The 17,079-nt window shown below is 44.7% G+C and overlaps 1 protein-coding gene across 12 annotated transcripts in view; it reads left to right on the top strand.

The window, feature by feature from the left end:
- The first annotated feature begins 315 nt into the window (after positions 1 to 315).
- The window catches only part of SSBP3 (single stranded DNA binding protein 3), a 136,157-nt gene continuing 119,393 nt past the window's right edge, over positions 316 to 17,079 (top strand). For 4 of the 12 annotated variants that reach the window (XM_050963517.1, XM_050963519.1, XM_050963522.1 and 1 more), the window contains exons 1-4: positions 317 to 646; positions 1,429 to 1,501; positions 1,711 to 1,772; positions 3,721 to 3,805. In XM_050963517.1, the coding sequence (XP_050819474.1) occupies positions 591 to 646; positions 1,429 to 1,501; positions 1,711 to 1,772; positions 3,721 to 3,805 (276 nt within the window). In that variant the 5' untranslated portion in view covers positions 317 to 590. Of the gene's footprint in view, positions 647 to 1,428; positions 1,502 to 1,710; positions 1,773 to 3,720; positions 3,806 to 17,079 lie in introns of those variants that run through there. The other 8 variants (XM_050963516.1, XM_050963518.1, XM_050963521.1 and 5 more) reach the window with 3 other exon arrangements.

The raw sequence follows: 17,079 nt of genomic DNA on the forward strand, positions 1-17,079 counted from the left end.
ATGGGGCGGTTAGGGCTTTAGGGGGAAGGGGCCTCGTGGGAAGTAGGTGGGAACACTGGGAAGGAAGACGAAGCCGGAGGGTAAGAGAGGTAGGAAGGAACAGCACCGCCCCAGGCCTCCAGCAGCAGGAGAAACCCCACACCCCATGGGGCCCTTTACGAGGCAGGCTGAAGCCGCCCGCCTCCCTTAGGACGGAGCAGCCGAGCTCTTGCATTTAGCTCCGTATCACCTTAACATGCCTCTTGGGGGCGGGGCGGCCCCTCCCCCCGCCGGTCGGCGATTGGCCGGGGCGTGTATCAATTGTGGAACGTTGACGCCCGCCGCGTTCCATCCCAATGTAGCCACGTTCGGTTGAGCTCGGAGTAGCCGTGGTGGTAGCGGCAGCAGGGGCAGGAGCGGTTCCAGGGTGATGGGGTCCAGGCCGGGGCTGAGGCTTTGACAGCTGGAGCCGGAGTGAGCGAGCGGGGAGGCAGCCAAGGCCGGGGCGGGCCACAGCGAGGGGAGCGGGCTGGGAGACTAAGCGGCATCGAAGAGACCCAGGCAGCGGCAGCAGAGCCAGTGGCGGCTTCGCCTTCTCCTCACTGCGGACCATGTTCGCCAAAGGCAAAGGCTCGGCTGTGCCTTCGGACGGGCAGGCTCGAGAAAAGTAAGTGAGGCTGCGGCGAGGCTCGCGGCGCTGGGGGAGCCCCGATGATGGAACGGGGTTTGGGGAGCTGGAGACTGGGATTGGACTGGAGGCTCCGATCTCTCGGGGGGGTCTCCCCTAGGGTATTTTTCAGACTTGGCTGCTGCTCTGTCCCGGAGAGGGAAATGGGGGGGGGGGCGTGCTGGTTCCACTGCGTCCTTTTGTCTGACCCTGGCTCTCCGTCCATGCAAGTGTGAGGGGCGAGGGGCTTTGTTTGGGCACGATCACTTGCTCCCACCTCGGTGCCCCGTCTGGCCTGCTCGCTTACTGCTGGCTCCTGGACTTCGTAAGCTGGGGCAGGCAGAGGATGTTGGGGGCAAAGGGACTGGAGACGAAGCAGTTCGCTTCTCCCCACCTCATTATATCCGCTGCTTTCCCCATGCACTTCCAGGGTTGAACCAACCTTCCCCCCTCCCCCCTTTTGTGTGTGTGTAGTTGCTGGGGCTCTGGCTTCCCCGCGGCTGGCTCAGTGACTTGGGATACTGTCTGCATGCTGAATTGTGCATGTGCCTTGAGAAGTAATTTTGTTTCCTGCGCTAAAGTAGGGTCAACTTTTGGGAGGTGGGTGGGAGAGGAAGAGGCAGTTCCCATCTCTCCCACTCTGGTGGTGATGGTGTGTCTTTTCCTGCCATAGGTTTTAGCATGCATCTCCCAGGAGAGGAGGCACCGTTTTGTCGGAGTGGGACGGTTTCATGAAGTATTTTCCAGTGTAATGGTGTGTCTCTCTTTCTGTACTTTTACAGGTTAGCTTTATACGTCTATGAATATTTGCTGCATGTAGGAGCGCAGAAATCAGCACAGACCTTTTTATCAGAGGTAAGTGGCTCTATTTTTTTTGACCCCCCCCCTTTCCCCTGATAGCCTTTGTTTTCAGAAGCAGCCACTGTGGCCTCCATTTTGAATTTTTATCACCTTTTGCCATTTATTGCTAGTTGGCCTCAGAGCCTCCTGGCTATTTGGAGGAGCATCCTCTCTTGCTCTCACCCTGCCTCATCTAACCGATTTCCATGCTTTCTTGTTTGTAGATCCGATGGGAAAAAAATATCACACTAGGAGAGCCTCCTGGGTTTCTACATTCATGGTGGTGGTAAGTGTGCATTCCTAGTTCCTCCTGGAAAAAAATGAAAGAAAATGTTTTATCTTAACCCATCTGAAAGACAAAAAAATAGCCTAGGTAAAAGTTTTGGTTTGATCCTTGTCTTGTTTGAAAAATAAATGTTGTGTAGTAGCAGTGTATGGTAGTGAGCTGTGGTCTTTCACCTAAAGGATAAGATTTTTTTTTTAAATGAGCAGAAATTTGTGCTTTGTTGTAAGGAAGAAGGGGAGAGCTTCCTGTTGGTTTCTTCCTTATTCTCGCTGGATAGTCAGGGTATCTAAGTAAGTGCTTCTCTGTCCCTCTGCATCATTCTAAAGCAGGGGAAAAAGGGAGCTCTTGCTTTCTTTAAGATGGTGATTCAGGGTGATTTGATCTTTCTGGGGTTGTTTTTGGATGAGGGAAGGAGGTGCCATCTTCTGTTCAGTGCTGACTGGTAGAAATAAATTATACGGACTCATAAGAGGTCAGTTTTTGTGGATTATCTTTGGCAAAGGTGTTTTGTTGTGGCAAACTTGCAGGGATCCTAAGTTTCTGGAGAACCTACTACTGTGCCCCAAGAAGTAAGGGAAGACTACTTGTGTCCATGAAGTTACTGTCAATGGCTTTCAAATGCCTTTTCATTTAAAGTTTGCTATAGCACTGTGAGCATGTGGTAGGTGTTTTAAAAAACAAACAAATAAATACTGGCTATATTGAGAGAGATTTTGGTCATATTCCCAAAATTCAGGAAAACCAGGCATACATGCCTACCAGTTTTCCAGAGCAGACACCTTGGGTTTGGGAGTGGCTGAGACTGGAGCCAGTGTGAGTTCCCCTGCAGCCAGTAACTGAGAACCTTGTATTAGCTGAGAAAACCAGTTCCTAATTGCATTTGCCAAATTAGTGCAGGACGCTTATGACATGCAAAGCATATAGTGCAGACTAGTCTCTGAAGATCAGATCTGTGGTACTACTGGACATGTGGGGGAGTTGGTTTATGTTGCATGCCTGGGCAGTCTAACTTCTGCCCATGCCTGCATGTTGGGTAACAGAGTTAGAGAAGAAGGGTTTGGGGAACATGGTATAGAATTAAGGCTTTTGGATATCGCAAAACTGAATTCTCTCTGCCTGTTGCCATATATATGCTAATACTGTCACTGGATTGCCAACCAGTCAACTTCAGGCTCTCAGGTGGCAATATGCTGCCCTGCAACCAATGCAGATCAACAAGAAGCAGTGAGTCAGTGCCTACATGCTGTGCTGAGTGGGGCTCTCTGTATCTGTGGACGAGCAGTCTAGGGGTGCTTTCTGAGAGGTTCTTAACTGGAAATCCTGTGTGCGGTCAACACCAAAGAGCTCAAAGAGCATTTGTGGTACAGTTTCCCATGCTGAAGTGAAATTGCTGTGATTGGGTTGTACTCATTCTGGGAATATTTCCCACGTGTGAGAAATGTTACGTCGAGGTTCGGTAGATTAACACTGGATTCTTGCAAAGTGTTGCTCAAAACTTGGCGTGTGGAAAGGAGGTTTGAACAAGCTGAAGCAGCTGGCTACTGGAACACCTTTTGGGGGTACGGGGGAAGAGGCATCCTGAGATGACAGTGTTGATAACTTCTTAAATTGAGGTTTTAGAAGTCCCTGAATTACCTTTCTTCATTTCGGCAGATTGCCTGCTCGCTGTGACTATTACCAGTACTAATTTTGTCTCTTAAAATGTTTAAGGTAACCCGGTTTGAAATGCTTTTATTTGGAGTTGTTGCTAGAAGGTTTGAGTGGAATGAAATGGGATGCATGATTCTGATGGACTTCAAATGTTCTCGACCACAGCCAATTGAGGTGGATAGTTGTTCCCCTTTAATGAACTGTTGGCACAGTTTGTACTATGCCACTGTAAGTTTGCTATTAATTATATAGGTAATAATTAGTAACTGGATCCTGTTTTGCTTTTCCTGCCATGCAGCGTATTTTGGGACCTTTACTGTGCAGCTCCTGAAAGGCGAGATACTTGTGAACATTCAAGTGAAGCAAAAGCCTTTCATGATTACGTGAGTAACAAATTTTTAATCCTTGTTGTAATTAGGGGGTCAGAAGGCTTGAACCTCTTCAACACACCAAAAGCAAATGTAGCCAAGTGGCGGTACCTTTTTTTTCCATTCAGTAGTGTTCTGACTTGGTTGAACAGTATTTCGTAATGTTGCAGTTATGTAAATTAGTTCAGATACTTATCTTGAGTGCTTAAAGGTGTTCAGACTATTGGTAGAATGAAGTAGTTTTGCATAGCAATGGACAACAAAGTGTTACTGTAGCTGTGCTTTGGGGGAGCACTGCTAATATTTCTCATGTTGAGGACATCTCCTTTACCAGCCTTTTTGTTGCACAGGAAAAGGTATGTAATCTATGAATCTGAAAAGGAAAATCCTTCAGTTTCTTCAGTGGCGGAGGGGGAAACTATCCACTCATTGCAGACAAAATGCACTTAGGGCTGCTAGGAAGCTTGCTCTGGACGTCCAATAATCCTGTCTCAAAAATATCAATATAAAGGTACTTCATTTCATTAAGACTGCATTGCAGTCTTTTTCTTAACCCCTTTTTTTTGTTGAAGGTCCTGTTATTAAGGGCCGTGGAGTGTCTGGAAGAGAGAAATTATTTGAAAATGATGTAGGTGTTGGCTGGGACTGAACCTACCTTTTGGTAACAGGTTGGAAAGGCTATATTCTGAGATTGGATGTGAAGCAATGACTGTTTGTTCTGCAGATTCATGTTTCGGGGGATCCCAGGTAAATAGCAGAGGTGCATAATAAGGGTATCGGCAGCTGGGTTTTTCGTAATGCAGAGCAAAATGCTTCCTGAGCAACCTCTTGCTGACTCTTCTGTGTACTTGTAGGCAAACATAGCAACTTGTCAGGCTCTGGGATGGGATTGTTCTGAAGACCCTGGCTTGCCTGTAGTGGAGATTTCAGAGTGGAAGAGTTTTAAGTTACTTAATAAGAGCAGACTATTCTTTTTGGACCACAGCAGCCAGATAGCCTTGCTGGTGCTCTGAGTGTTTTGCGAGATGGTTCGGCACTTAAATCAGAATTGACTATTGGGAATCCTCTGTCGTCAGTGTCCCTTCTACCCTCACCTCTGCCAGTGCGGAATCCAGGGCAATAAAGGGTGGAGCTGTGGAGGGAAAGTGAGTTGTTCCTGCACAGATGAAACTGCTCAGTTAAGACTCAGTGCTCATGTGAATGCCAAGTTGTTAGGATAGTGACAGAGGAATTTGAACTGAGGAACTGATGCAGGCTTGGGCTAGGTTGCTACAGGAAAATGTCAGTGAGCTTCATTTTACTAACCGCAACAGCAGCCCTCTTCTCCCTGTCCAGCTCATAGTATCTTCAGGAGAAAATGGTACAGAATCTTTTCCTTTCCTATTATGTTACTGCCATGAACCTGCCTGTGCACCTGCTAATTTCCTCTAGAACATATGTAAGGTTTTGTTCTGTAAACATGACTCAGTGGATGAGTTACGGACCACGCTAACGACCTCCCAGCTGCTCATCCGTTGCTTGGTAAGGCATTTGTTGCTGGGGTGGCAAAGCGTGAAGGCTCATGGGATATAATAGTGAAGTGCTGTTTGAAAATATTTGCTATGAATGTGTTAAGGGTGGTGTTTCCAGCAAGCCGGCACCTGTTTTCAGAACAGGTTCAAAAAGAAATGTTTCGATAGTGGTTCAGGATGCAGAAGTGTAATTGATTTTCCCCAGGATCTAACCCAATCAGGAATTGCTGAGCTGTCCCCTAGAGAAATACAAGGGGAAACCAACAGAAATTTCTCTGATTTCCTTGGGTCTGTGTGTTCTGCTGTGGGTTTTTCGTCTCCCTTGGGATTCAGTTTACTCCAAAGGGAGCCAAGCTGGAATTTTGTTTTGTGACTTGCTGACCATTGGTGAATACTCTTGTATCACATGTGCCATTCCGTATGCACTGCAGATTTCAGAATATTTCAAATGATGTGGCAATGTCCTTCATGTATTGTTTTTTAGATAGATTGAGTTAAAAGCTTGGACTTGATAATCAAGAGTATAAGATACAAAGTGACTGACTACTTGCCAGCAGACCTTTCATATTAAGGCCAACTTTGGTAACTTAAAGTTCCTGAAAACCCTTCTGGAGATTGCAGCTGTGTCCTAGTGGACAGTTTATTCTTGAAGCATCTCTTCTGTAATTCTCAATTTCTTGAACGTGTTAAGACTCCATGATTGGCACAGCGGGCCAAATTTTTTTTTTTGGGTGGCTCTTGGATTCACAACAAAAGGTGTGCTTGATGGTATTGGCAGCCAAGATATAGCAATGCTAGCAGCAGCCTTATAATAGTGTCTGAGGATTTAGTGTATTTAGAGAAATTAATCTTTTTTAGCTTGGTAATAATTCTAACAATAGGCCTGAGTGCATTAGATTCACATAAACTTCTTTTAATACATGTTGCTTTAAGCTTACAGCAAATAGACACAATCCTGATTGTTTTTTAATTCTCAGTGTAATACAGTTTTGTAACAGCCCTAAGTACTTTACCTTTTTAGTTTTATTATGAAGACTCATAAGAAGATTTGCTTGCCTCCCCATTCCTCTCCCTCCTTAGTTTTTATTCTCATCATTCTCTCATTGGCCTTAAAGTGGTTGATTATGTTTCTGCTCCATGTTGTTGCTTATTGCAGATGCTTAAGGGTTCTTTTTTCCTCAAGAATCAATGTTTTCACAGCAGGAGAATGTAGTGTACTTTACAGGGTGAGGAAACTAGGCATATAAAACTTAAATATTGACCAAAGAAAGGGAGCAAATGATAAACTTTTTGTGTGACTAGGAACGTGTTTCTCTGAGAGACGGGTACATGGCCAATAGCTCTTGTGTGAGTGCTCTGAAAATGCAAAGAAACATAGCACGTTCGTGGGGCAGCAATACTAGATGCCCCTTTAATCGCAACGTCAAAGCTATCTCTTGTTGATGTCCTGGTATTTTCCATTGGGAGTTCTGTTGTGGGGTGATAATGTGTAATGTAACATGGAAGGATGAGGAGGCAGAGGATTTTCTTGTTTGAGGTGGAGTCTGGGGAAAATTTATTCTCTCAGGGTTACTAAGGAGCACCAAAGTCTAAATGGAGACTCCTGTCACCTTCTGAACTTTCTCTTGAATTACTGTTCCAAAGCAGAACATCTGTTGCTGAAGCTGAAAGGAGTGTTGAAAATGTGTGAAGAACTGCCGACAAATCTTGCATGCCCTAAAGTTATGGGGCTGCTCAGTGGTTCTAACCAGGGTTTGATTCCTTGTCCCTTGCTCATTGGGTGTGGAGGGGCTGGCAGTACCATTCCTGCATGGTTTGCGAATCATGAACACTGTGGCCAGATAACTACTTTCATGTGTTGGATGTGGGTAAAAATATCCCATTATACAGCATCTCATAGATTTGTAGAACACTGTTTAAACTTCACCAATTACAGAACTTGGTTTTTGGAGGTTGCACATGTCTGCAATGCGTAAAATGACATTTTTTTACCAATAGACTTTGTATTTGCTCCAATATACGCTAGTAGACTACTCTCAACTTTCACCTTTGTGTAAGTGGAGCGCTGTAAAATCAGCTCTAGATGTTTTGGTCTTAAAAACCTCTGGTGCCTGGTGACTAGCAGAGAAATTATACGCCGGTTGAAATACACTTTAAACTTGGCCAGTTTCCCTTCCATGCTGCTTTCCCATTGTTTATCTTGGAGGTGTGGTCATTTGGACACATGAAGAGACACATCTCTCAAGATCAGCTGGCTTAGGGAACACAGGCTTTGGAGTAAGAGCAGCAGCGTGCTTCATTAGCAGAGCGTTAAGTGTGGTATTTGCATGCTGTGTAATTTCCATTTCACTTCCCAATATAACCTTATGAAAACTAATAGTAGCAGCAGGAGAAATTACCAATTTCCCCCATCAGATTTTAATATTTAAATAAAAATCACTCTCACTTCAGTCTCTCATTACTTTTCATGATGTCTTGTATTAACACGGTTCCTTACCTGGTTAGGAAATGCAGTTTCCACTGAGTTTGGGCTCCTAGCTTAGTTTCAAAGATGCTGTGCTCTTGGTGAGGTGGTGTTAGCATAATACCTGGTAGTTGGAGCATAATGTATAAGAGCAGGACTCTGTTAAGGGGTCAAATACTGTTGCTTTCCAGTGTGTGTGAAAAGCCAACACCCCTCAATAAATTATTCCTGTTTGTAGCTTTGCTATAGCCGGCCTATTCTCCAGAGTATACAGAAAGAGTTTATCCAAAAGTAAAAAGCACTGAAAATGGCATTCATTTTAAGCCACATACATTGATTTCCAGTTGACTTTTCTAATTTGACGTGTTCTGAACTTTGCACTCAGTTCTTAGCAATTAATATACTTTATTTCTGGATCCTGCATGCAGTGGGAATCTGATCAAATTGGACATGTTTCTTTTATTCTCTGCTTCACTTGTTCGGGGTTGTGAAAACATCAAAAGGGAGTGTGGAGGAGAAATATCCCAAATCTGTGTCTCGTTTCAGTATTTTTGTGTGTGTTTCCAATAGAAAATGTTATATTCTCTCTGGAGGTTACTGCTGTTGGCACGGCTGCCTTTATCTTGCTTCTAGGCAAAGCCCCTCTGTAAGCACACTCATATTACAGTGTGTGCTGTGTTGCCAGACACTCTTGTTGCAGGTTTCATTGTGCATCTTCTGAGCTGGTGAGCTACAAAGGGATTGTACAGCATGACAGGGAATTTCAACCACCGCGTTATCTCAGAATTGGCCGATTGATGGTTGCAGTTCAGCATTTCAACATTGTGAAAGCCAATACAATTTGAGTTAGCTGTGATGACTGCCAGTTTAAATACCGCAGTGAATTTCTGTCAAATAGCTAATACATAGAATGGGGAATTGCAGAAAACTTGATCACCAGAACCACTTTAGTCGATTATGGCCTCAAGCTACAGAAAATGAACTTAAATCTAGTTGACTGTCGCTACGTACCTTTTGTGGCATTATTCTGTCTGCACAACCTCCTTCAAGCTGAATTTGAGAGGGTGAGAAGTATTGAGAAAAATCACTCTTTGGTCACATGAGATTTGAAGGGGAAAAAATATCCACCATTTTCTCTCTCCGTCCTCCACTGCATTCATATATAGGTTTCAAAGGTGTCTTGTCCCCCTTAGGGTGGCTGAGGTAGTAAAAATGCTCACTCACTAGATAATGCATTTACATGTAAAATAAAGCATTGGATTTTTTAATGGTTTAAATTATTTTAAAAAACAAAAATCAATCCAGCTCTTTCTCTCCAGCTGCTCCAGTCTTGTTGAAAGATGCATTGCTAAAGGATTGATGGACAGTGCAAGGAAAGCTGTGATTTAGTCCTGGAAAAGATGGTATGGCTGGTTCAGTAAAAATACCTCATTTGCTTCACGTGTCTAACAACCCATGTTTCTTTTCTTTAACCTGTTGTGTTAAACGGTACCTTTTGGAAATCCCTTATGCCAGGGATTCTCAAACTTCATTGCACCGGGACCCCTTCTGACAACAAAAATTATTAGAGGACCCCAAAAGGGGGGGACCCATGCCTGAGCCTTCCCAAGCCCGACTGCCTCGGGATGGGGGGCAAAGCCCATATCCCGCAGCCCTGGGCATGAGTCCAAAACCAGTGCCCCAGACAGGGGGCCTGTAACCTGAGCCCCAATGCCCAGGGCGGAAGCCCTGAGGCTTGGGCCCCAGGCTCTAGCAAGTCTAAGCTAGTCCTAGCAACCCCAGAAGGCCACAATTTGAGAACTGCTGCCTTAAGTGATGCAGGAACAGCAGATATGGTGTTAATTTTTTTTTTTCTAAAAGGCTGCAATGATTGGTGGTGGTGTGCATAATTTTTAATCAATAGGGGAATAGGAGACAAGCTGGGGCTCCTTCAGTAGCCCCAGCTCCTTCTCCTCATCCGGGCAGAATAAGATCATATGTAGTTCAGTCACGCTCCCTCGATGGCCGCACACCAAGTATAGGATCCAGATAGTGGTTTCTGAACCCTGTAAACTAAGCTGCCAATTCCTCAGGCCAAGATTGTTCTCTGGAAGGTGTCACTTTAGGGCACATCCCTTCTCTGAGAAGGCACCTGTGGAGGTAATCGCCACTCCTATTATTCCTTCACTACCAACAAAAAAACTCAGCTTTTTTTGTGGCCTTGTTTCCACAAGTTCCGCTAACTTGGCAGTCTGTGCTAGTTTAAATGTGATTGAACAATGACTTTTGTTTGGTGCCCTTTAAACTAGTGTCTGTAGGGGATGATCTTGGTGTGTTAACCTTTTTCTTCTCTCTCTCTCTCTCTCTCTCTCTCTCTCTCTCCCTGCCCTCCCCACCCCCCTTCATTGGTCTAAACTGTGGCTCTGTTGTACATTTGTAGGTGTTATGGTCTGTTTTGTCCCTGTCCTCTGTTCTTGGTACAGGATTGTTTGCCGTTTCAAATCTGTGTATCTTAGCAGAAGGCTAAGGATGTTGTGACCTTGTAAGACAGTGGTTCTCAACCTTTCTAGACTACTGTACCCCTTTCAGGAGTCTGATTTGTCTTGTGTACCTCACTTAAAAACTACTTGCTTACAAAATCCGACATAAAAATATAGAAGTGACTCAGCACACTATTACTGAAAAATTGCTGACTGTCTCCTTTTTACCATATAATTATAAAATAAAACGATTGGGATATAAATATTGTACTTGCAGTTCAGTGCATAGAGCAATATAAAACAGTCCTTATATGTATGAAATTTTAGTTTTGTACTGATTTCACTAGTACTGTTGATGTAGCCAGTTGTAAAACTAGGCAAATGAGTTGCTGTAGCCACTGGAAGACCTCTGCGTACCCCAGGAGCACACGTAACCCTGGTTGAGAACCACTGCCCTAAGAAATGTAAAGTGTTTGGATGTGCATTATGTAGGCTAACCAGGGACTCAATTGATAAATCATGTGCAGTTGTTCTGGGTATCCGGTATCTGTTCTAGACTGTTGTGTGTAGTTCGTGCTACCTCTTCAGCACCAATGAAGAGCTGTTGTTCTTGGCTTACGGGTAGTAGACCCATATCCTAAGACTTCATGGTGGGTGCTATTCTGTGCAACCATGTCATCTCAGGACTTCAGAGAGCTGGTCTTAAGCACCTCCCCGTTCACTTCTATTAAGGCGGTTAGCAATGTAGGGCCTATGAGGCCAGTTGGATTCAGTCTGTTAGAGGACACTGGTGCGCGCACACGCTAGCCAGCTTGTTGCATACTCTGCCATTTAAAAGTTTGTCCCCAAAGGCGGGGGTTGACAAGAGTTCAGTGCCATCAGTTAGGAACCTTTTGTAGCATATCAGTGACCAGCTAGGAAGTCAGTTGCACCTGTACTGCACCCTGTGGCCGCAGCATCCTTTACAGCAGCAGTGATGCTGGAACTTCAGTCCTGCTGCTGCAAAAGAGCAGAACCTGTTCCATGCAGTAATTGTGACAAAACTTGATTCTTCACGTTTCCATTGAAAGGAGGACATGGAAAGAGGGGATTGCCAGAAAACTTCACTCCCTTGTGGCTTTGCTAAGGAAGTGCTTGCACAGGCACAAACTAAACAGACTGCCTCCCTGGTAAGAAATATGCCTGTTCTGTCTCCAAGGCATGTTCATATCCGTTCAGTAGGGCCAGAGTTTCCCAATAGGTAACTGAACAGAGGAATTTTCTTAACATTTGGCACCTTTGCAGGATTATCTGTCAAACCCCTAAAAGGAGTGTAGAATTTTCTCCCAACCTAGCAACATGCTGATTTTTACAGTTTTCTACCCATGTGTCTACCCATCTCTTTTTGGATGGAGACATTTGAGGGGAGGAGAGGATGTTTGTCTTTTCGATTTAAGAATAAATCCATGTGCCTTAAGAATTTCAATAATAGTTTCCAAAGCAGGCACTTACGTAACTTTTTAGGTGTCTCCTCTCGCCCCTCCCCTGCCCCTAACCCCCCCCCCCCCCAAAATAGAAGTTCACTTTTTAATGAGCCAAAGCTGATAAACTTGTCTGGACAGCTGATATCTATGTAATATGTAAAAGCAAAACTGCATCATTAAAATACACTCCTTCATTTATGCTCTCAGTATAAAGTGGCGCTGTTTTAAGAGCATTGACAGTTCTCGCAGACGAAACCATCTCTTTCTGCCTTGGAATGTTACCGTGCTTATAGCGAGGATTATTGAAGTGTTGGATGGTTGCAGTGGAGCTGGGAGAGTGTGTGACTTTTAAAGCAATACCTTCATTTAGTTGATATTGATGGAAAAACAGAGTGCCCTACACTTGAGGTGATGGGTGCAGAACTTACACTCTAGTCTTCGATTGGGGTTCCTAAATATTTATCCTGTTCTGCCCCTAATGAAAACAAATTGTCAACAGTTGTTCAGTAACTGACTAAATTAAAATCTGTAATTAGTCAATTAGATTAAAGAGTTGGCACAACCTGATTGTATCATGCTGGTTAGGTTATTAAGAGAAAGGGTGTGATTTTTAATTACTGAATGCTAATTTTGACAGTTTCAAATAGAAACAGACGTTTTTTCCCCCTCTGATTCTGACTGCCTCTGTAAAGTAAGGCAGCAACATTTCTTTTATGTCAACAAATAGTGGGAAGATGCAAACTTTCTCCGGTTTAAATCCACAAGGGATTTCATCTAAAAAGGGTTGGATGGAAAACAGTTCCTTAAAATATTTTGTTTAATGTCTTTCGAAGACCATCAGTAGCGAAGTAAATCACTTTTTTGTATTCTAGCTGGGAAACAAAGGCAAATGGAATTTGTGCTTCCGGAGTGGAAGAGGATTTCTCTCTTCTTTTCTCTTCTCTCTCCCGCCCCCCTCTTCCCCCGCTCCAAAGTTGAGCACACCACGAACTGTGGCCATCAACAGAGCCAAATCTAACAATGCTTTGTAGCAAATAAAATGATCCAATCACAGATTTGTTGGATGCAGTGGTTGTTTGGGGGTTGGGGAGGAGGAGAGGCCCCCCCTCCTCCCCTGAGGTACTGTGGGTGTTGCAAATCACGCTTCCCAACATAAGGCTTAAAATGCTCAAAGGGCTGTTAAACTGTCTCCCCCCCACCCCCCAAGTTCTTGCTTGCTGAGATCACATGTGTTCTGTGTTAGCTTTGGGCAGTGCGTGTGCTTTGTTTGTATCATTCTTTCTCATCCTTACTCTCCTCTGCTTAAAGGCCACTTTGACCAGCCTTTAGCCAATAGATGTGTAGTGTTGAGATGTCACTGATACAGAAGTGAGTCATTTTTTCAACCCCCGCCCCCCTTTAGCTTTGATCACTATTGGAGGGGACCCGGTGGCATTTGGAAAGCGAAGCCACTGAGGAAGGAGTAAGTGGTTAGGGGTGGGAACAATCATCAGTATAAAAGGCTGCTTTTTGTTTGTGATGCGGGATTTCATTGTTTGCTTCAGGAGGACACAGCCATGTGTCACGTCAAGCACCCAGGACGAGCTGCTCTGAGATGCTTGCTGTAGAGAGCCATCCATGGACTTTAGGTGTTTTGTCTGTGATTGACCCCCTGTCTCAGCGGAAGTTTGGAGGTGGGTGTTCTTAAGGGCCCAGACGCTGCCGGATTTGTAGCTCTGGGTAAATCCAAGCTTGTAAGCCTTCAGTCATTTCCGTAGTTGTCCTTTCAGAGGAACAAAGAAAATGAATCACAAGGTGCATAGGCAGTTCATATATGAAGCCAGGGGGACGATGACATCTTGCATTGGGGAGCTCAGAGAGCTCTCTGAAGCAACAGTATGGGCCAGCCAAGTACTGCGAGGTATGGAGCAAAAGGTGTGTTTGCAGGCAAGGGTTTTGTTCAGAGGGAGCAGAATTTTATTATAGAGTAGAAAGGCCAGAACGGACTACCTTATCATCTAGTCTGACCTCCTGTATGTCACAGGCCACCAGCACCCACATACTAAACGCAGCAACCGAAATGAGACCAAAACATTACAGCCCTCAGGAGAAAAGGTCTCTCTGCTTTTCTGGTTGGCAATTGAAGATTTGTTAGTGCAACATGTATGGGTATGAGCGAGGCTTTCCTGTTCTCTTGATCATTTCCTTCCTTACCTTGGAAACTTGGATTTTCTCCTACCTTTTGTTACATATTTTCTCTTTTCAATGGAGCAAGAGGTTGTTTGAAAACAGCTGCAGGCCAATCCTAGGAAGCTAACCAAATACTCTGGGTTTTTTAGAACACTGCATGTGTGTTTGCATGCTGCAGCTGCAACAGCCTGTAAAATGGAATAAAAAGTAACCTTTGCCTAGATGCTGAATAAATTGAAGGGCAACTGATTGGGCACAAGCAGGGATTCTGCACAGGGTTTTAGAGGCGGAGTCTATACGACTGTTGGGTAATTTCCTTTCCTGAAGAACCATGTAAAGGTAGAGGATTAAAGAATGGGAGAGGAGAGCTTAATGCTGAAACTGGTTCATCCAATTGACTGCAGTCCAGCTGCAAGAGAATGGGCATAGAACTGCCTCGGTTCTTCATGTTCTTGTGCAAGTAAACATCAAAAGTCCAGTGTCTGAGTGACGCCTGACATACAGCTTTGGATGCACTGTGCAGTTGGAGTCTTTCTGAGGGTTCATCTCCAGAGAGCCACAGATAGAGTTCATTTTGTGTTAATGGTTCCTGCTGGTTAGCAGAAACCTCAGAGCGGAGCTTGCCCTTTAAAAGCATAAACTTTTGATATGTTGCTGGTGTTTGTGATTTTATTTACCAAATACGGTAGAATCAAAAGTGACTTAAACTTCCCTTTCCGAATAAGAGAGAGAGAACTTTGTCAAGAGAGCTTGTTGCTGACTTTCCTTTTTCAGTTCCAAATCCCTGCAAAGCAAATGCAAGGGGAGAAACGTTTGCCTGTGCAGACTAAAGGCTCTGCGACCCACGCTCTTTTTTTTTTTTTACGAGGCAGTGTGGTCCAGTGGGCAGAGCACTGACTTGATACTTGGCAGACAGGTTGTGTTCCCAGTTGTGCTACTGATGACCTGTTGTGTGACCTTACCCTTTCCTTTCCGTCTTTGATTTTCCTCTGACTTCTCCATATACAGTAGTTTGTAAGCTGTTCGGGAGCATAGATTCTCTGGCTGTTCACAGCACCTCGTGCAGTGGGGTCTGTCTCCTCAATCGGAGGTTACCCTTTAGGTGCTCAAACAGAAGTAATATATTATAACAATGGTAGAGTGTTTTTTTCAGTTGAAAATACTTAAGCCAGTGTGGTACAATCTCTGGGGAAGGTGGACAGTACCCTTTCAGATTTGCCGTTTTTAAAATAATCCACCAACCCCAGAGATAGCGGTGTGTAATTGTGCATTTCATAACCTTTATAGGACATGTAGAAAGAAAGCAGATTGCTTCTGAACCTTCTGCTAGTTATTCCAGCTTTCCATCTTCTATCCATGCCTACCAAATAGCTTTTGTCCATCCGGGGAGTGAGCGGATGCAGTTCTTCAGACAACTTAGGTAAACCCCTTCCCATGAGTCAGCTAATCTGTCACAGCACAGCCATAACCAAGTAAAATTCAATCACATCTGTCGCTCGCTGGCTTCTTTTGTCAGGAGGGGGCATTGAAACCTGCTCACCAGTTTTCTGAGTAAACATATATGTTGTAATCTGCCGCGATTTATATGAGCAGAAAAGAGTGGGTCAGCTGGGCTTTTAGCAGAGTTGAAGCAATAATTGTGCATGATGACCGATTCAGATCCCAGAATAATTGTGAAGATCATTAACTTAGTGAGCGCTTTCCCCGTTTGGTGAAAGGCTGCGAGATTCAGAATTGAGGGTAGGAGGGGAGTTAACAGAAGAATATTGAAAGCCTTTTAAAAAAACAACCCCTCTAAACAGAGCCGGAGACTGGAGTGCTGCTGTTTCCTTAAACTGAAAAGGCTGTTGGTTTACTGCTAACTGTGGGGGTGGGGTGATTTGATGAGTGAGGTTTGTAGCAAGCTTAAGCCCTGAGACAGCAGGATGGGAGGAGCAAGGAGTAGCCGCTGCCTTACCAGTTCAGCACACTGTGCAGCTTAGAGGTTTCCTTGGCTTTACTGAGTTAACACCTTTTATTTGCTGACCAGAAAGTTAAATTACACATTCTGCTTGAGGATGAGCAGGAGTTCGTGTCTTTTCGGATCACAACGATGCACAGTCTGGGAGAGCGAGAGCATGGAGCAGAACAAGGGTGTTGAGAATGAATACTGTGGTCTCTCCTCCCCGTGTGTAGTTGCAGCATTAGAGCACTTTGCAAGATTCTAGCAGAATGTGGCTTTGGCTGACTTTCCCTTTCCCTGGTGCAGAAAGCATCCCCATCTGGCCCTGCCCTGACTTGACAGGAAAATTTATCTTCTCAAAATATACAAGGTCCGTGGCTTTGAAGGTCTGATCTTTGCCACTTGCCTCAATAGTGGATCTATCTGCCAAGGAGCTGGTGAGAGTGGGGCCCATTCTCAGTGACAGGGCTTTGTCGGCTTTGGCAAGGAGGCTGCAAGGTGAGGATCGGTGTGTACTGAAAACCTTGGGCTTTCTCCTTCAAACTCATGTGGATTAGTCTGTTTGGAAAATTAAGATTTCCTTCCCTGTTTTTATATGACCAGAGCATCATTTCCTTCCTGTCCTCTTTATCCCCATCTCGCCTGTCCTACAGCCTTCCTCTCCCAAGCTGCTCCAGCCCTGTGTTGTGTGCATGCAGTGGACCTGAGAAGTTGATTAACCTAAGCCTTAGGCAGTTAAGTTATGGTGCTTTTGCATTCCTCAGAGATGCCCAGCGTCGCAGCTGGGCTCTCAGCCCTTTGGGTGCTGTGTGTTTCCCTCCCCCCTGCTCCAATGAAGACTAAAGTGAAATTTAGAGACTGAGAATATGTTTACATTACAGCGGCACAGCTACAGCACGGTAGTGTTGATGCCTCCTTTGTCCACAGAAAGGGTTTTTCCATCAATGTAGTTAATCCGTCTCTCAGAGAGGCAGTGGGAATGCTACCATTTGTCTACACTGGCGCTCAAGTCAGCTTCACAATGTCACACACAGTGTTAGGTGTGGACGTAAGCACAGAAAGTGTCACTTAGCGGCTTCTGGGCAGCAGACATGTTGAGGGCACTGAAGCTGGTTGGGTAACACTCTGGAAGTAGAGGGTGACACAGGTCCATCTGCAAAAGCACTGTGGTACTGCAGTGGTGAGTTTCTTTTGTCGTTGAGGCATGCGCGTTGTGTTAAAGGACGTTTTTAATGAAAGCAGAAGGGAAAATCCAGTCTTCGGCCAAAGATATAAATGTTT

The sequence above is a fragment of the Gopherus flavomarginatus genome, chromosome 7 (genome assembly GCF_025201925.1).
Source record: "Gopherus flavomarginatus isolate rGopFla2 chromosome 7, rGopFla2.mat.asm, whole genome shotgun sequence".
NCBI lineage: Eukaryota > Metazoa > Chordata > Testudines > Testudinidae > Gopherus > Gopherus flavomarginatus.